General features: G+C 46.3%; 2 protein-coding genes across 9 annotated transcripts in view; one reads left to right on the top strand and one right to left on the bottom strand.

Moving 5' to 3' along the window:
* Positions 1-1,126: 1,126 nt before the first annotated feature.
* LOC144735661 (mitochondrial fission factor-like) lies at positions 1,127-19,844 on the bottom strand. Of its 4 annotated transcripts, none has more exons than XM_078618117.1 (8): positions 19,712-19,844; positions 11,416-11,549; positions 10,716-10,830; positions 9,740-9,939; positions 9,161-9,249; positions 7,744-7,797; positions 5,956-6,040; positions 1,127-5,454 (listed from the first exon to the last, which is right to left on the bottom strand). In XM_078618117.1, the coding sequence occupies exons 2-8, from the start codon at positions 11,530-11,532 to the stop codon at positions 5,323-5,325; spliced, it is 792 nt and encodes a 263-aa protein (XP_078474243.1). In that variant the 5' UTR covers positions 11,533-11,549; positions 19,712-19,844; the 3' UTR covers positions 1,127-5,322. The 4 variants fall into 4 exon arrangements, with proteins under 4 accessions (XP_078474243.1, XP_078474242.1, XP_078474245.1 ...); XM_078618116.1 differs by lacking the exon at positions 19,712-19,844 and adding an exon at positions 13,474-13,711; XM_078618119.1 differs by lacking the exon at positions 19,712-19,844 and adding an exon at positions 13,057-13,173.
* Positions 15,736-20,219, top strand: part of NOD2 (nucleotide binding oligomerization domain containing 2) — a 31,630-nt gene continuing 27,146 nt past the window's right edge. For 3 of the 5 annotated variants that reach the window (XM_078618115.1, XM_078618111.1, XM_078618112.1), the window contains exon 1: positions 15,736-15,907. The gene's annotated coding sequence lies outside the window, so the exon portion shown is untranslated. The remainder of the gene's footprint in view (positions 15,908-20,219) is intronic. The other 2 variants (XM_078618114.1, XM_078618113.1) reach the window with 1 other exon arrangement.

Raw genomic sequence — 20,219 nt, 5'->3', positions numbered from 1 at the left:
AGAGTGCAGCGCCACATTAAATACGCACTACAATGACAATAGTTTAAAGCGATTTGAAGCATGTTTTATTTTTTTTGGGGGGGGGGCAGAGCTTTGTGACGTCATATTTGAGAGGGGGGGGGTCTGACTTTTTGTGACGCCGTGTGACGATGGGGGGGAGGGGGTCAAAATTCGTCCAAAATCGCGTGACGTCATTTATGGACGGCCCTTTACGTGACAAACCTTTACTAATTGGCCGTGTCGGGTGGTGGCGGCGGATTTAACGACACAACATTCATATTTACGCGATCTAACCCCAAAAAAACACCTCCATTATGGATATTGGTCGCGAAAGCCTACTGCCCGTTACACTCAGAAACCCATCGCATCCAAGGTTGCTGGACCACAGGAGTGCATAGCCACCAATTCATTAATTCGGCCGGTCACCTCTGAAACTTATTTTGGAGCGGTTGTGTGTGCGAAAGGGTTAGGAAGACACCCAATTGCACAAGCTCACGCAGTGATTCCATCCCATAGGTAAGTAAAACGGCTTTAAAATTGATATTCAAGAGGGGGCAGAGCAGCATGACTTTAGCAGCACCACGTGACCATCAGCCCTGCAAGTTTTGTCTCACTACATAACTCCCTTAAGGCTGGGGGGTGGGAGGGGGTAATGTATAGTGCTTGTCAAGGCCGTAATAATAATATATTGGGGGGGACACACATCCCCCCCCCAAAAATATTCAAATATGCTCAAAATGTCCCCCCCAATATATTGCTATAAAAATAATTGCTATGTTATGTAAATAAAAACAACAATTTGCTGAACCTTGGCCACACTATCTGGACTTGTCTTCATGCAGACTTTTCAATACGTGCAAAATAATTTTTCGTATATTTGTTTGTGTTTCTCCCTTGTGATGGGACTTTGTAGGATGAACGTTGAGATTTCTAAGGGCACGGGGTGATCAATAAGGTCTGAATTGGTCTGTAATAAGGTAGGGCACTGATAAGGGGTTTGACAGATACGCAATACCTGTGACGTGAAGAACAGCCGCCGATGCATTTTTCACTTCACCAAAACAGGGAAAGTAAGCAATTATACAAACAACAGCAGCCGGGTATGATCTTTCACCAATACTTCAAGTTCATTGGAAGAATAGTTTTTATTTAACAGTATGCACATTTGCACAGCACAGTGCCTGTTGACTAAACAAGGGTCATGTACCGCGTGGTATGAATATGAACGGATGCACTTGCGGACAAGACAAAAACGATGCTCAGTTTCAAGTCTCGAAGAAAGCACACGCGCACAACACGGACATTGAAAATCTGCGCATTCAGAGCACCGCACGTTCAGCCAGAATAATAAATCACAATAATAATCAAAGCAGGAACTTGATAATGTCCACCACGCTGCAGCAATCTAAAAAAAGCCGACCAAAAGGGTCCATTTATCATGGTGCCGGACGTGGGAACAGGTAACTTTTGTTTTTTTGTAAATCTCAATTCTACACCAACAGACACTTGCCCTGCAAAGGAAAAAATAATAATTCATCTCTATTCGAGGTGATGTCAATGTTGCTATGTTTCCGCGACCATTGGAAAGCAGACGCAAGCCACGCTGGGCTGTTCCATGTAAGGCTCAACACTTCAAGACTCCTTCTATGTGGATGCAGACCCTACCATAATGTTCCACCCTAAAACAATGTTTTTTATTTACTAGGCAAGGCCCACTGACCCAACCCAGGGTAAGACCCAACTCCAACTCCATTCCCTCTGCATCTGGAGGGACACACTCATTCACTTTGCTTTTTAACAAGGTTTCACTTACGTAGGCTTGAGCTAGGTTATGCTATACAAAACTAAAATGTTTTATATTGTTCCACGTATTATTTTTTTCGCAAACACGGTGCTGCATTTCATAATCAGAAGTGCATTTGCCGATTAAAGCCCACTGAGCTGAGTAGCTCTTCTTCAAGGGCGACTCGTTGCAGATGAGATGTTACTCTCTAACCTGGGCCACCTAACCTCCCTTGGGAATGCAGACCACGTGGCGTAGTTGCTGCTGGCTTGGCCGAATGCTACCATGGGAATTGGGACCGGGCCCACTTTCTAGGTGCAGAAACGGGGCCGATTTGCTGCGCCAATGGGCACGGGTAGGCAGTGCGTTGAAAATTGGGATTCACCGGGTCGCTGGGTGGAATTTCCACTTCATGTTTACGGATCACCAAGTGCACTGCCCAAAAACTACAAACACGGTAGCCTTCCGGCAGCGTCCAGTGCTCAGACCAAAATATTATAACGAGAGAAAGGTAAGTATAAAAAAGGCTGGATTAATGCCTTTTAAAGTGGAATCATGTGTCCTGTGGACAACACAATTCTATTTTAAGAGTATGATTAAAACAAAAAAATTGTATTCATGTTTGTACAGATGAATGTAAATTGTGTTTAAATATTGTACAACATCCGCAAGACGGTTCCCCAATTTTTTACCCTTTAATACAGCGGCACCAAATAATAAATGCCCTGTATTGAGAGTTGGAACAAAACAAAACACCAATCGTATAGTTTGATTGAAAAATGTAATCTCACGTGGTATTTTCCATCGTATCAATAAACCTTTGGGAATGATTGTACTATTAAAGTTATTATTGCCAAATCTCATTAAATTTGGGGGCATTGTTGCTGGAATTAAATGCTGTTCATTCATCAAAAAGGCTATAACACTTTCCAAGTGCCTATTTCAACAACACATACACTGCAAGGTGGTCAGATATATTCAGGTTCGAACACTACTTGGTAATAATGGAAGAATGCCTTCCGAAGAGATTATTTCAGCGTCAACCACGAAGGCGGAGCGGTAGATTGCGCCCGTGCGCACCGTGCGCACCGTGCGCACCGTGCGCACCGTGCGCACCGTGCGCAGGCGTTCGACGGATTGTTGCAACGCAAGACCGAGATATATCGACGGTTTGGGGAGGCCTTCGCTCAGCAGTGGATAGATCACGGCTGATGATGATGACGATGACAGCAGCACAAATAATCGACGTAACTTTCGATTTCAAGCTTTCGTGACTGCAGGGATTCATCTTCTTGGTTCTTTCGGTAAAGTCACGTAGAAGGGAAATAATAAAATAAATTTTTTTATTAAAAATGTCTTGTTTTATTTTTATTATTTATTATTTCCCTTCTACGTGACTTTACCGAAAGAACCAAGAAGATGAATCGACGTAACGTTTACGCGTGGTGGTTTACGTTCGGCATCTCCTACCAGGGCAGTCAGTGGGATCCAACGTTCCCCTTTGGCGACAATGCCCTCTCTGATAACACTGGTCAACAAAAAAAAATCTGGCCTGGACTTTTGCAGCTGTTTTAGACTAATTTCAGGGTGCCGATTCCAAATCTGATCTCAGATTTGCTCTATCACATCTCATTTTTATGCTATCGGCATACCCCATTTTCATTGATTTTACCCGAAATTAACTCTGTCACTTATGATTGCAAGTTGTTGCGAGTCAGTGAATGCTTTAGTGTTAAAATATGGTGCTGTATTTTCAGAATAGTGTGTTTATAATATCATTTTATGTAGATATCCACATTTTTTAAATATTTTTCTTCTGCAGTTTTTATTGAAAATGCAATATTTGATCTCTCAAAAACCTCATGTGATAGACAAAAACGGATGCCAGATTTGGAATCAGCACCCCAAAATTACCTTGAAACCGTTGGAATACCTTATGCCAGAAAAAGTGTGTTGACATTGTACGGCAAAAGCCAACCAGAAGCCAAAGCATACTTTGCATGTTCAAGGTGGTGGCATCACCATTCCCACAAAATTTGGCGTACGTGGCCGACGCTCGCCACACCATCTCAACAGAGATGAAATTGAAGCCCATTTAAATTTTAAGTATTTAGTAGAAGAGTAATGACAACTGTAGACCGGTTTAAGCCTAATTAGGAGTCATCAGTACAGTTACAGCCCCCGCCATTGCTTACTGCTGCCGTTTGTGAGTCTCTTTCTGAGTCCAAAGGCGACAAAAACACAGATTCGAATCATTCTCTGCAGATGTTTCCCCATCTCAATTTCACGATTAAACTACAGCATTAAAAACTGACCCACAGATAAAGTGTAAGCCAAGCACACATTCGTTGTAATCTAGCCACTGGGCAATAAAACGACAACCGACCCTCGAACAAACGAGATGCGATTAGACGAATTGTCAAGATTCGAGGTCATGGTTGGATTGAAGCGGCAATTAATTTTGGCTCGATTTTTTTTTTGCAGCTGTACCATCTTGTTTGCATCGACGCTTGCTCGCTCCATGAGCCTAAGTGTATCGTCGGTATACATCTCTGTGGTTCGCTTGCACGGGTTCCTTCGACTGCTCCATCGTGCTTCAGGAGAGGCGCCAACCCTTGCGACCGCTTGCTGACGCCGCTGGCAGCAGACGGGCCTACACGCGGGAGCAAACTCTTTCGATGCTGACCAGATGTGCGTAACCCAGAGGTCGCAACCGGGTACCCGATACCCGTACCCTACCCGATACCCGGCTACCCATACCCGGCCGGCTCGACATTGACACGGTGTCAAAAATATTCCTCTAGTACCCAAATAGTCCGGCTACGATGCTTGCAGTGGATAAATATGTCTTGCAGGCCATTTCGAAGTGGTAAACCTCGTGTGGCTAGGGAAGGTGGGGGTGACGGCGCACATTAAATTAGGTCACAGGCCACATTGGGCCAATGGGCCATAGGTTCGGCACCCCTGCCCTTGGGTGAAAAGTGTTTAGTTTATACACGGCGATACGGGAAACGGGCACAATGATGTGCACACGTCACCAACAGTCCAACACGTCCCGCGGGTGGTAAACGACCGAGAGCTCGAATTCCTATCTGGTGTCGCTCCGAGCACACCATCGCTCCGGTGTCGGCAACAAGCGTGCCACTTTGTGGGAAGTCAACAGTGAATCTCCTAATCGTCCTCCTGATGACGATTGCTTGTGTTGCGATCGAAACGTCGTAGTTTTTTTGTTATTTTCTTTTAACCTATCTACGTGACTTTACCGAAAGACCCAAAGAATATAAATTCCTGCAGTCACGAAAGCTTTAAGTCAAGTGAATCTCCTACGGATATACTGGCCCTGCCATAGGATCGTGGAGTTTCGACCACAGGCTTAGGGATTCTCGCAAAAAGATGAGCAACCACCCCTGGAAAAAGTCAGATTTTTTTTTAAATAAAGGGGATTTTATTTGTGAATTTCACACCGGTCAAACTGGGTGGCCACAGCTTCTCACTCATTGGGGGAAGCATCAGTGCAGCTCGGCCTTGTGCCACGTGCATCACCGTCGCAGCCAGAGCCACCCGTTCAAGAGGAAGACGAGCCCGGTGAGTGAGAAGAGCAGAACCTCTCGGCGTTGGCGAGCGTGAGCGGCGCGTTCCACCGCCTGCAACCGGCCCGCCAGCCGCGAAACCTGCACGGCAACACGGCACCACGTTGACACAACACTGTGCCATCACACAAGGACCGCTCGGCCATCACCAACAGTCGTTTTTCCATTCTAGATTTGAAACTTTCGTGACTGCAAGGTCATACTCTTAGGTTTTGTCGGTAAAGTCACCTCTAAGGGGAGGAATTTTTATTTTGTACCTACGTGACTTTACCAAAAAAACCTAAGAGTATAGTCGTTTTTCCAGTATAGTAATAGGTTTTAACCCTTTCAACTGGTACAAAAACTGACACCTTTATACAAGGGATCATGTTTGCAATAACCACAACACAAGCAGTCAAAATGCTTCATCCCAGAGGTCGCAATCAGGTACCCGATACCCGTACCCTACCCGTACCCGGTCGGGTAAGGTACGGGTACGGCCGGGTACGGGTACCCGTTTGCGACCCTGGTGCGGCCGGGTACGGGTAAGGAATCAAAACCCGTTTGCGACCTCTGATAACAAGTAACAATAAGCCACGTTACCTGACTGTTCACTACTGCAAGATCCAGCTCCAGACCGTCTGCGTACTGGTCCTCCCCTACGTCATCCACGAGCGCCAGTTCTTGCCTGCCGAGGAGGAAATCAAACGCGGGGCCCATGAGTGGCTCTCTCCTAAAACTCTTTGCTTCTTTCGGTAAAGTCACGTAGGTATAAAATAAAATAAATCACGACGTTTCGGGCGCTTGTTTTGCGTCCGAAACGTCGTGATTTCTTTTATTTTATACCTACGTGACTTTACCGAAAGAACCAAAGAGTATGGATTCCTGCAGTCACGAAAGCTTCAAATCAAGATTCTCTCCCAATACCTCATGCGTGCGCGTGCGTGTGTGCACGCGTGTACGTGCGTGTGCATGTGTGTGCGCGTGCGTGTGTGTGTGCGCGTGTGTGCGCGTGTGTGCGCACAGCCCTTTGTTAATCCACTTGCCGGATGGAATGGACTCCCCACACCGTGTCGGTGGACGTTTGACTAGACTTCGCAATGCGGACGGTGAACCAGTTGGCGATATCACTTAATATATCACTCGCCATTGGTATTAGCCGTGGCCAGGTATCAAGACTCAGGTTTTCTGGGTTCTTAGTACGGTGCGTGAACCACCACACCACCGCTTCCTGTGAAGTGGCCAAGAGACAGGTCGTGATCCCAGCTCTATGCTATGTCCTAAACACGTGTGGGTATACCTTGACTTAAAAGTTTTCGTGACTGTAGGAATTCATCGTCTTTGGGTCTGTCGGTAAAGTCACTTAGATAGGTTCAAAGAAAATAACAAAAAACTACGACGTTTCGATCGCAACACAAGCGGTCGTCATCAAGAAAAAAAGAAAGAAAAAAACGCTTGCGTTGCAATCGAAACGTCGTAGTTTTTTGTTATTTTCTTTGAACCTATCTACGTGACTTTACCGAAAGACTCAAAGAATACGCGTGGGTATGTTTTCAGAGTACTCCAGCTTTTGACCCATATCATGCGAAACGCTTCTGAAAATAAACACTGGACCAAATAATTCCACAGTTTCACAAGACCATATTCCGGTCCAGGTTTATGTTTTTAGCATGCTTCTCTGTTCAGAGACAAGTCATCACACATGTACTGGCACCTGTTTAATAAACATGTAGATCCATACAGAATCAGAATATTGATTTATACTGGAGGAATCCGATGAGCTAGAAATATATTTTTCACATAAAACAAATTAAGTTTGGTAAATGGCAGAATTGCACACGTGTTCCATTGAAAGGCGAGGTCTCATTTGATGAAAATTACTAAATTAATTATTAATTTATTCCCATTTAGCTGCTCGTGGCATTCACTTACACAGGACAATCTCACCGAGTCTCAAGACTCTTATCACGAGGGTCCTGCTTAGGATGTTGGGCCGATGCACTCTAGCACGCACGAGGAAACGTGAGTCCTTTGAGAAGATCCTCGCGTAGAGCGGACAGAGTGTGATAGTAGTGGAGATGCACACGTGTGAACAGGCTCTACATTAGCATTCTCGTGGGACGCAAGAGCCCTTATCGCGTCGTACGTGCAGGATCCACAACAAGCAGGAGACACGTTAACAGCATCTTTTGGCAAAGCTCCAGAGCTGGGGTATAATAACAATTATAATGGTGTCAATCGTTACGAAACGCCGTCGCAAAGTAATTGCAACGTCGGCTAACAATGGCTGGTGCCGTTCTGATCACGAATGACCCCCAGATCTGCCAAGCACTGGCCAAAAAAAATGACATTGACGTTTGCTGTGACAAGAGCAGAGGGGGCTGAGATTACCTGAGCGGATTGAGGGAAGGGCTGGATTTGGAAGGACTGAGAAGGGATCTTGGGCTAGAAAGGGCAGGCAGTGGAAAAAGATCAAAATAAAGGGAAAATGACAGCCAAGAAGGTAAGAACGGAGGAGTGTCCTTTCTCAATTTCTAGGCTGCGAGGCAGTGGCGTAGCGCGGTTGGCATGGGCCCCGATTCACGGGATGTAATGGGTCCCGTGTCCCATGTCACACAGAGGTCGCAAACGGGTTTTGATTCCATACCCGTACCCGTACCCGGCCGCACCAGGGTCGCAAACGGATACCCGTACCCGGCCGGGTACAGGTACGGGTTACCCGTACCCTACCCAATACCCGGCCGAGTACGGGTAGGGTACGGGTATCGGGTACCCGATTGCGACTTCTAGGATGAAGCCATGTTGCAGGCGCGGGTGGGTTGATTCTAGGAACTTGAATTGTGAGAAGAGACAAGATGTTGAGAAATGAGTGACAAACGGTGACTCACCAGTGACTCAAGGTCTACCCGTACCCGTACCTGGCCGCACCAGTGTCGCAAACGGGTAGCCGTACCCGACCGGGTACGGGTAGCCGGGTATCGGGTAGGGTACGGGTACCCGGTTGTGACCTCTGATGTCACATCATCAAGCCGGAGGTGCAGCTGCACCGCCTGCACCCTCGGTAACTACGCCACCGCCTCGAGGGTCAACCACAGAGCTCGAGGAAAGGAAAGGAGCCATTCGAACAGACATGCAAAGCGATGGCGCACAATTTGTACCGGAATCAATGACAGCCTATAATAAGCTCCAGTTAAAAAAATTAGCAAAACATTGTTTTATCACAATTGAAGGGATGATAGCCATTAAAAAATTAGCTGTGTTAAAATTTAGCTTCGAGCATTCTTACTCCGATATTCTGTATTTTAAATATTTTACTTTACCAGGTAAGTCCCACTGAGCTATGGAGTTATTTTGAAGCTGCGACCTGACCACGAAATGATAGTTCAACGAAGTGGCTTATCATGTGGAAATTCATAGCAGCCATATATTTGGTGTGCATAAGCAGCCGCGTGATTCGGCAGAGCCAATCGCACAATAAAGCCCGCTGCCGGTGAGGCTTTGGCACCGCGCGAGTTGTCGTGGAGAACGGGCAACGACACGACATCACATTTTTCGTCAAATTGGGGAAGCCGCCCTCCAGAGCCGAGTTCAATTCCCGGTCACGGCTAACATCGGTGGCAATATCTCATCCGGATCTGGTCTCCCACCCTTCAAGCAACCAATTCCACAAAGTGTTTATAACGGGACCGCGTAGAGCAACGGGAATACCGCCACAGACGCGAAAGCGCCATCGCTGCCACTGACACTTGCACGCGACGGACAGGCCCGAGGTTGACGCCGTGGGAAACGCGGCGTCGCGATGACTCACGCATGCTGCCGTTGAGCGGGCGTGCCCAGCCGAGGTCCTCGCTCACTCAGTGACCGCTCCCTGTACGGCCGAGCACCTGGGTTCTTTCTCTAAAGGATCAGAGAAAACTCCTCAATGTGGTGAAAACGACAGGAGAGTTCGCGTTGTAAGTGAAATGTGATCATACCACCGCCACCGCTAAGTGTGCACGTTAATGTGAGCTACGACTTGCAATGTGAATTTCTCCCTTATTAATTGTTCATGAGCATGATATATTGAGCTATGGAGTGCAAAAGGCATTTTGCGATCATTAAACCTAAAGAGTAGGCACACCCGATAGGATCATCACTGCGGCGATGGAACTCCGAGGTTAGTTCATGCGCAGTAGCGAAATGGCTTGTGCTATCACGGGACTATGAATCGTTATCAGCATACCATCTCGAGCTGCGGACTGAACCGGGGAACATCACCCCCCTAATAAGACTTGTCAGAGCGGCAAAGTAATAACACGGGACATCTGGCACTTATCGGTGCATCGTACAAGTCGGCCGCAGCCGGTGCCAGAGTTGAGTCTCTCGCAACGCGCGTTTCGTTGCATACCCGCTGCACCAGCGGTCTCGATGGCGTCTCGGCCGCCACGGAGGGCGACGATGCCGGTGGCACGAGGCTGATGTAGTCCAGCGGCTGCTCCTCCAGCGTGAGCACGCGCGGCGGAGTCTGCAGGTGGAACATCTCCCGTGGGAGCTCCACGGAGAACCGTGGCCCTTGCATGGACGAGCGGCTGGGGTCCTGCCCGGAGTCTACAGGACAAAAATGGTACGCCCCGTTTCCGTGACTGACCTTCGGACAGCTGGCCCGCGCCGTGCTAGGTTTGTTCCAAAAAGCGAACAGGTCACCTTACTTTTCGATTTAAAGCGTTCGTGACTGCAGGGATTCATCTTCATTCAGACGCTGTCTTTCCGACAGACCTGTTCTTCGCCTGAGGACGGCTGCTTGCGTGGTGGCCGAAACGTCGTGAGAATTGTATTTTATTATGTTTTATTTTTATTATTTTATTATTTCCCTTCTACGTGACTTTACCGAAAGAACCAAGAAGAGGTCACCTTACGACTGTGTCGGGTTTTCTAAGTTGTGCTGTACAGTTTGCCGATGTTTTTTTTGGGTTGTACGATGCCGTTGATCGGAATGGTGTCGGATGCTTCGCTTCTGAAAAAAGCTCCCAGCAAGTGGAGAAAAACGTTGGGACACCATGCCAAGCCAACACGTGGTACAACCCACAAAAAAACACATCAAAGAACAAGTTACCTGATTTGAAGCTTTCGTGACTGCAGGAATTACTCTTTGGTTCTTTCAGTAAAGTCACGACGATAGAAAATAAATTTAATAATAGAATACGACATTTCGATTGCAGCACAAGCAGTCGTCATCAGGTAGAATTAAATTTGAGAGAGAGACAAAACATAGACACGGAGACACACAGACAGACACACAGACAGACACACAGACAGACACATAAACGGACGTGAACAAGAGGTCTCGTTGGAAGACAGAGAGACAGAGAGAGAGTGCTGCTTACCGGCAACCATGATCCTCTCCGGCACCTCCATCACCATCGCCGGGTGATGATAGTGTGAGTTTTGCGTTTTGGGCCACGGGGACTCCTGCCCGCCGTCAGCCTCGGTGGATGCCACCTGCGGTGACAGAAGAAGTGAAACGGGCGCAGCAAGAGGGTGAGAGCCACAGGAGAGCGGGGCGAGCAAGGCAACTGGGCCAGCACAACGAACGTTTGTGCCTCGTGCATCAGGAGACGTAACAAACGCTCACACATCAGCCAATTCAATTTCGATTTAAAGCTTTCGTGACTGCAGGGATTCATCTTCTTGGTTCTTTCGGTAAAGTCACGTAGAATGGAAAGAATAAAATATTTTTATTATTTTTTCGGTAAAGTCCCGTAGAATGGAAATAATAAAATATTTTTATTATTTTTTCGGTAAAGTCACGTAGAATGGAAATAATAAAATATTTTTATTATTTTATTCTTTCCATTCTACGTGACTTTACCGAAAGAACCAAGAAGATCAGCCAATTCGCCATGAAAATAATAAAACTTTCATTTTATACGGCGTCATTCGTGCCAACAGCTTCCCACAACGCTGTACATTAATTATATATCAGGAGCAAATCCCATACTGGGTACGCATGGCGCGAATGAAGCAAAGCGGGGCTTGCTGCGTGTAAACTTTGCGAACGACGGTGTCAGCGGTCGACGTGCATGCCTTCAGGGTGTTGGGGATTCTCATCTTCTCGCTGATGTCCTGCGTGAAGTCGGGGTCATACTGCCTGGGCGCCGAATCGTCGAGCAGGCTGGCAGAGGGATTGAACGCAGCACACATGCCTCTCGCTCTCCTTCCTGGTTGTGCGTGTGGGGGGGGGTGGATTTGGGCCGGCATAAGAGGGAAAAAAATAATTAAATAAATTCCTCACAAGCACGTATCTGTTAAGTACAGGCCAGGTCAGAATCAGACTCTTTATTTAGGCTGGAGGAATCCGATGAACTATGAAGCTCTTTTTCACAGAGGTTAGAGAAACTACTTTTTGTGTTTAGTTTCTTGTCCTTCACCTCCTATTAGCACGGTTGGCTAGGTGTGGTGCGAAAGAAGTTCAACATACATACGTGCATACATCTAAGCTCTCATCCCTGAAATTCTGGGTTCGAATCCAGGTTTCAGCCACCTGTGATTAGACCCGTTTCTCAAGTGGGGCATATTGGTCCGAGGTCACCAAAAACTATCACAATTAAATTTGGTTCTGCACTCAATTTCACTTATTTCCATGTCAGAAATTGGAAAATACCCGTTTGAAGGTCATGCAAAAAACATTACTCGGTCGCACTCGGCTGCAGAAATTACACATTCACATGGCAGGGAAAAAAGTACAGATTGCATTTGCCCTCTTGTTTTGCCGGATGAATAGGTTTTCCACTTTTTTCTGGCAACAAAACAGATGTTAAAACACCAAACTGAAACCTTTTACAAGGAATCATGTCTGCATTAACTACAATACTTGTGGTCAGAATGCAAAAAAAACACACTGATAATAAATGCATTGTCTTTTAAACTGATTGGTCCAACACCATGTGAGACTAGGCTCTAAGGAAAGCTGTCTCGGGTGTGGACCAATCAACTTCAAGGACAGTGGATACATTATCATCATCAGAGTTGTTTCTTTTTGTTTGCATTTTGACTGCTTGTGTTGTGGTTATTGCAAACATGACTCCTTGTAAAAAAAGTTGTCAGTTTTGTTTCCAGAAAAAAGGGTAAAAAACCAATTATCATAATAATATGTTTTTACCCTTTCAACTGGTACAAAAACTGACACCTTTATACAAGGCATCATGTTTGCAATAACCACAACACAAGCAGTCAAAATGCAAACAAAAAGAAACAACTCTGATGATGATAATGATATGCACTGTCCTTGAAGTTGATTGGTCCACACCCGAGACAGCTTTTCTTAGAGCCTAGTCTCCATTGGTGTTGGACCAGATGACGCCAAAAGGCGTACAACTCAAAGACAGTGCACTATCAGAGTATTGAGAGCTCGGGGCTAAGCATTTACACTATGAGACATTTCCTTTACCAGTGGCAAAATATAGTAATAGGTTTTGTACCAGTTGAAAGGGTAAAAACCTATTACTATATTTTGCCACTGGTAAAGGAGATGTCTCATAGTGTAAAAAAACAATTATCATATTTTGCTACTGGCAAAGGAGGTTCCAATGGGGTCAACTAGTACTTGTTGGAAAGAAGTTGGGCCGACATGCACAACTAGACGATTACAAAAACAAACACATTGCCTAGTCCCGTATTCTATAATAAAACAACCACTTTAACAAACAATTCATGACACATTCTTACAAACAGCGTATCGAACTCGAGATTCTCGAGTTTCCGCGTTTCAGACGAAGTGTCCTTGAATTGCCAAGATGATTGCACTGTACCCACTGTACTAAGACAAAGCCGCGTGTAGCCTGCGAGACTGTCAGGGGCAAGTGCTGTTAGCGAGGGCCCCCACGTGACACGAGGGGGGGGTAGCCAGCAAACCACGCCCGGCCGCCTTTATCTCTCTTTACGGGGAGCGGTGGTGCAGCGGTTTCGTCGCTGCGCTACGAATCCCATTGGCAGGAACCGGGGGGAGTTCGATTCCCGTTCACGGTCAATATCGACGACGACGATCTGCCCACCCCCTGGGTCGACTCAGCCTCAAAACGAGTTCACCTGTACCCCCCCTCCCTCACCTCCTCCCCCTCACCCCCCCCTCCTCCTCCTCCTCACCTGTCGAGAACGACGACGACGACTTGTCGGCTGGGTTGGTTAATGACTTACTCTCGATTGCCAAAACGGCTCAGCAGCAGCAACAACAACAACCACCACCACAACCACCACAACAACCACCACCACTTTAAACACTCGGAGTCTAGCGGCGCGCGACCCGTGGGTTGAGGGCGTGTTTGCGATTTGGGCGCGCGAAAGCTTCCTGGATCCCGTGGGGGTCACGCGCGAAGACAGCGGCCATCTTACGTAGGGAGAAGGGGGCGGTGACTCCTCGACTTACGGACTCGCTCGACTTACGGACACGCTCGACTTACGGACGCTCGACTTACAAACTCTCGACTTACGAACTCTCAGAGATACGAACAAAAGCTATCCGCGTGTCTAATTATGAAAGAAAATATAAGAATAGGTGTTTAGCCTTTCTGGCAATAATACAGGAGGTGGTAAGATGTTCGCCGAATAGAAACCTTTTTGCAAGGAATTAAGTGCGCATTAACCACAGACAGTGCTTGTCAAGAGTTTTCAGAGTTTCATTTATTTGGTATAGCCCTGTGAGCCATGCGGCTCTTAAGTCGGGTGCAATCGCAACAAACAAAATACGTGAGACATTTCAAAGACTGTAGCCATATAATGGAACCATATTTTATGACGCTAAATGTTTGTGTTGAGCATTCGGCCGCCAGAGATATCACCTGAACAATTATATTACACCGTTGTCCGCAAAATTGTATGCATCCATCGCGAACACACACATGCTACATCACGGCGGTTTTTTTCATCACTGAACATGCAAACACACACGTGGCTCTGATAATGTATGGGCATTGTCTTTGAAACTGATTGGCCTACACCAGAGCCAGCAGACTTTTTTTTTTAATCCTTTATATTAAGTTCACTTGCGCGCTTGCTTGCGTGCTTACGACCGTGCAAATCTTTCGGTCGTTTTTTAACCCACTTCCCGTGATACAATCGAGCTGACATTTTCCACACAGACTCGTTGTGCGTGACAATTAATGTTCGTGACAATTTTTTTCCAACATTTTACACTTTTTAGGACAAAAATATTATATTTAATTACCAATTGCTTAATGGTGCCATGCAATCATCTGACCCATAGGTGGCAGCCATCTCAAGCCAGAGGACGAGAGGACTCTAGCCGCCACGCATATAAAGGATTTATAGTGAAAAACTTTGTTTTTACGGGTTATACTTGCATGGCATAGTATCACCAGTGTCAGACCAGAGGACGCCAAAAGGCGAATATTAAATGGCCGAAAACACCTTTAAAAAATTCCGAAATGCCTCTAGTTACAAACATCCGACTTACGAACTTTCAGAGATACGAACAAACCTGTTCTTAAGTCCAATTGCCTGTTCGGACCGAGAGTCATAAGTTCAACCGCTGTGTGGATTTCACACCTGACGATGATTGCTTGTGTTGCAGTCGAAACGTCGTGATAATTTTATTGTTTTATATTTTTATTATTGTATTCTTTCCCTTCTACGTGACTTTACCGAAAGAACCAATAATATGAATCCCTGCAGTTGCGAAAGCTTTAAATCAAAATGAATTAAATTGTTTTTGAACTGTCTTCCTTAACGTTTGAAAAATTGCCATGCTGACCTCTTGCTGTTCCGTGGAGTTGCGTTCATAATTGCAATTGTGATTTGTTATTGTGCCACGTTTTGACCAGCAGATGGCACTGCAGCACAATGCCTTGTAAAGTTCTGTACGTGTATACAGCAGCCTGTTACCATATCATCAGACTGATTGCTATTAGCGAGTAAACTCGTGTTGTTATGTAATGTTACAGCGCCACCGTCGACCTCCCTTAGCAACATGGCCGACTACGCCTCGTGAAGCCACGCGGCCTCCTCGTCGTTCGCTCATCGCGGCACGTGGATTGGTTGAAGCGGCACCCCCCCCTCCCCGTGTCTGCTAGCGACCAATCAGACGCGCCAGCGGGCTGAGTGACCCCCCCCCCCTGTTAGCTAGCGACCAATCAGACGCGCCAGCAGGCTGAGTGACCCGCCCCCTGTTAGCTCGCGACCAATCAGACGCGCCAGCGGGCTGAGTGACCCCCCCCCTGTTAGCTCGCGACCAATCAGACGCGCCAGCGGGCTGAGTGACCCGCCCCCTGTTAGCTTGCGACCAATCAGACGCGCCAGCGGGCTGAGTGACCCCCCCCCCTGTTAGCTCGCGACCAATCAGACGCGCCAACAGGCTGAGTGACCCCTCCCCCTGACCCCCCCTGACCCCACTTCCCGGGGCCGCCGAATGTTCACGCAAAGCCACACAACGCGATTTCATTTTAAACGATCGATTTCATCGATTTTAATTTGTAAAGTACGTAAATGCTTCTGTTTACAAGCAAAAAAAAATAATCATCTTCGGTAAGTCGACGTCCATCTCGACTCCTCTGACGGCTCAGACGTAAGCGGCTGGCGGTTGTCCCACACTCGTTGTGCTACATCTTACAAAGTGTTATTGTTAGAGAATAAGTGGCGCCAACGTTTGTTAAATGCATCCTTCCACCCCCGACAACAACTTCCTCGTGTGCCACCGTGCAATTGTCGAACTTATAAAAAAAACCTTTGATATCGATCGTTTCATATTCATGGTTCTTTTGGTGAAGTCACGTAAATGTGTTGCGATAGAAACGTGTTTTTATTTTGCTTTTATTTTTAAATTTATTTTGTTTTTATTTTCTATCTCTGTGACTTTACCGAAAGAACCAACGATATTAATTCCTGCGGTCACGAAAGTTTTCAGTCAAAATCGATCGTTTCCTTAGCCTCGATATTGTTAACAACGAACACGGGGGACAGTATTAAAGTATTAAAGCTGCGCTTTTGAATAGAATGAATGAAGATATATTACAATCAATCACTCCCGCACCATTGTGAAAATTCCGTCACAGTTCCTATGATCACTGACTGTTTCATTGCTTTCATGGCTTTATTTTGGTGATTTCGAAAAGTGTATTGGTTTGGCCATGTTTGCTTGTTGTAGTACAGAGTTAGACTGATGGCCTTAATCTAAGTTGTCTTGTGGTTGTTGTTGTTGTTTGACTTGCATCCCACTGGGATTTTTGCACACAGCGTTGGTGTACGGTGTTTTTTTCTGCAATATTTTGCTGCCTTTTCTTGGATTTTCTGTTTGCACTCAGTCCCATAGTCACTTAAAGATGTTTTCTTGTTCATGTTTTTGTTTTTTGTTTGTTGCGGTTGCACCCGATTCAAGAGCCGAATGGCTCAGGGCTATACCTAATAAATGAACTTGAACTTAATTTGCGAATTGTCAAAATGCCCCTTTGTGTCATTTTGTGCACTGGTCACAATGGGCGGACGTTTGACGGTTCGATATCGCGGGCGATGGATACCAATTCGACGTTTCGCGATGACGACCCACGGATCCATTCATTTCGATTGTTGAGCTCACGATGTTAAGATAACTTGTGTGTATTGTGCAACCGCTGTAACTTACCAGTCAACTCCCTTATCAGTGTCCTATCTTATCATTGATCAATTCACACTTGATTGGTCACCCTCGTGCCCCTTATATACATCTCAACGTTCATCGCCTACTAAGTTCCATCACGAGGAGAAACACAAACAAATAGACACTCACCACTAGTACACTCACCACTAGTACACTCACCACTACACTCACCACTAGTACACTCACCACTACACTCACCACTACTACACTCACCACTAGTACACTCACCACTAGTGCACTCACCACTAGTACACTCACCACTAGTACACTCACCACTAGTACACTCACCACTAGTACACTCACCACTGCACTCACCACTAGTACACTCACCACTACACTCACCACTAGTACACTCACCACACACCACTAGTACACTCACCACTAGTACACTCACCACTACACTCACCACTAGTACACTCACCACACACCACTAGTACACTCACCACTAGTACACTCACCACTAGTACACGCACCACTGCACTCACCACTAGTGCACTCACCACTAGTACACTCACCACTAGTACACTCACCACTAGTACACTCACCACTAGTACACTCACCACTAGTACACGCACCACTGCACTCACCACTAGTACACTCACCACTAGTACACTCACCACTAGTACACTCACCACTAGTACACGCACCACTGCACTCACCACTAGTGCACTCACCACTAGTACACTCACCACTAGTACACTCACCACTAGTACACGCACCACTGCACTCACCACTAGTGCACTCACCACTAGTACACTCACCACTAGTACACTCACCACTAGTACACTCACCACTAGTACACTCACCACTAGTACACGCACCACTGCACTCACCACTAGTACACTCACCACTACACTCACCACTAGTACACTCACCACACACCACTAGTACACTCACCACTAGTACACTCACTACTACACGTTTCGTCCAGGGTTTGTGTGTAATCTGCAACGTGTTTGCGGTATCTTACTATGTTTTATTTTTATTTTATCATGTCAGCACCACTGAGCTATCTAGACTCTTTTTCAGAAGCCACCTGGCCCTCACAAATGATAGCTCAAAGAAGTGGCTTATCGTCGTGTGGACATTTATAACAGCCAAATACTCGAAGCGCGTGTTGATTCTAACTGTGGAGGGAAAAACCGAAAGACCACGGATAGAGAGACACGCAAACTCCAAATATACAGCAGCAGGCGTCAGGGTCGGGATCGAACCCACGATCTCCTGCATACCAGGCGAGGTAGTTAACATCTCCTAGCCACCGTGATGATGATGAGAGAGACACACAAACTCCAAATATACAGCAGCAGGCGTCAGGGTCGGGATCGAACCCACGATCTCCTGCATACCAGGCGAGGTAGTTAACATCTCCTAGCCACCGTGATGATGATGAGAGAGACACACAAACTCCAAATATACAGCAGCAGGCGTCAGGGTCGGGATCGAACCCACGATCTCCTGCATACCAGGCGAGGTAGTTAACATCTCCTAGCCACCGTGATGATGATGAGAGAGACACACAAACTCCAAATATACAGCAGCAGGCGTCAGGGTCGGGATCGAACCCACGATCTCCTGCATACCAGGCGAGGTAGTTAACATCTCCTAGCCACCGTGATGATGATGAGAGAGACACGCAAACTCCAAATATACAGGCGTCAGGGTCGGGATCGAACCCACGATCTCCTGCATACCAGGCGAGGTAGTTAACATCTCCTAGCCACCGTGATGATGATGAGAGAAACACGCAAACTCCAAATATACAGCAGCAGGCGTCAGGGTCGGGATCGAACCCACCATCTCCTGCATACCAGGCGAGGTGGTTAACATCTCACTACTGTGGCGCCCCCAATACATAGCGATAGATTGTTTCCCAGTATCATGAGTATCTTGTTTAACCAGGTAAGAGCTCAAGAGGGCAGGATTAGTCCGATTTTCAAGTTTGACGTTGATCACTAAGATGGCATAGAAGACGCTTACAGACTCATAGAGATGTAATGAGATAACATAGCGATACATGGTTTCCCAGTTTAATGTTCATTTAGTCTAATCAGGTGGGGAATGCAAGAGACCCAGGATAGTCTCATTTGCAAGAGTGACCAAAATGACAAACGCTAAGTAAGATCACGTACAGCAATAACGCGAATAGTAATCCTAGCAAAACACGACTCTACTGTCGCAAGAGAAAACTAAAATATTTGCACAATCACACGGTAACGTATTACTGCAGCAGTTAATGAGTTGTGAAATGCTATGTGAGGCATGCTCAAGGGTCGTTAACCAAAAAAAAAACAAGAAGATCACAGTTTTTTTCGAATTCGTTACAAAAAAAATCTAAATATTTCAAGAGCCGTGAATACGAGATGACCACGAAGCTCTAGTCCTAGATTTGAAGCTTTCGTGACTGCAAGGATTCATATTTTTAGGGGTTTTTTTTTCGGTAAAGTCACGTAGGTAAAAATTTAAAATTAATAAAAGTAAAATAAAATAATTTACTCGGTGATGCTGAGTTGGCAGTGGTGCAAAAACGACGCTGTTCATCAATGAGTCGGCAACGGTTCGGGCAATGGTTCCCTTCTTCATAGCACGTGAAGAACGAGCATTGCTCAATCGAGCCGTAGTAGCCTGGTTCATAGCGTGGCACCATCACTCCACACTTCGCACACACGAAGACAAAGATCCCCCCCGTATAGCCTCAACAGACTGTTGGGGCAAGTGTTGTTAGCGAGCACTTACTTTCAGAAGGCTGGCACTGTGACACACGAGAGGATGGATGGCCAGCACCGCGCCCAGTCGCCTTTATCTCCCTAGTGGCGATGTTTAGCGCACACACACACACCGAGAAACTCAGACCCCACGTACATTCCACCCCCACAACCACTCCTGGGCGAATATTCACTCAGCTTGTCACAGCCCATCCAGAGATCGGCGTGCCAGACGAGTACAACTCCCATGACTGACTAGCATGTCCGTGAGTCGGCAACCTGGAGCTTCGGAGGTGCTTGTGCGGCTCTTGAAAGACTAGAGATTCATATTCTTAGGTTTGTTTTTTTTCGGTAAAGTCACGTAGGTAAAAAATTTAAATTAATAAAAGTAAAATTAAATAAATGATTTTTATTTAATTTTTATTTTACTTTTATTAATTTAAATTTTTTACCTACGTGACTTTACCGAAAAAAAACAAACCTAAGAATATGAATCTCTAGTCTTTCAAGAGCCGCACAAGCACCTCCGAAGCTCCAGG

This window comes from Lampetra planeri, chromosome 56, assembly GCF_965212315.1.
Source record: "Lampetra planeri chromosome 56, kcLamPlan1.2.h2, whole genome shotgun sequence".
NCBI lineage: Eukaryota > Metazoa > Chordata > Hyperoartia > Petromyzontiformes > Petromyzontidae > Lampetra > Lampetra planeri.
The sequence above is the reverse complement of the archived record's forward strand: the minus strand, read 5'-3'. Positions and strand labels throughout refer to the sequence as shown.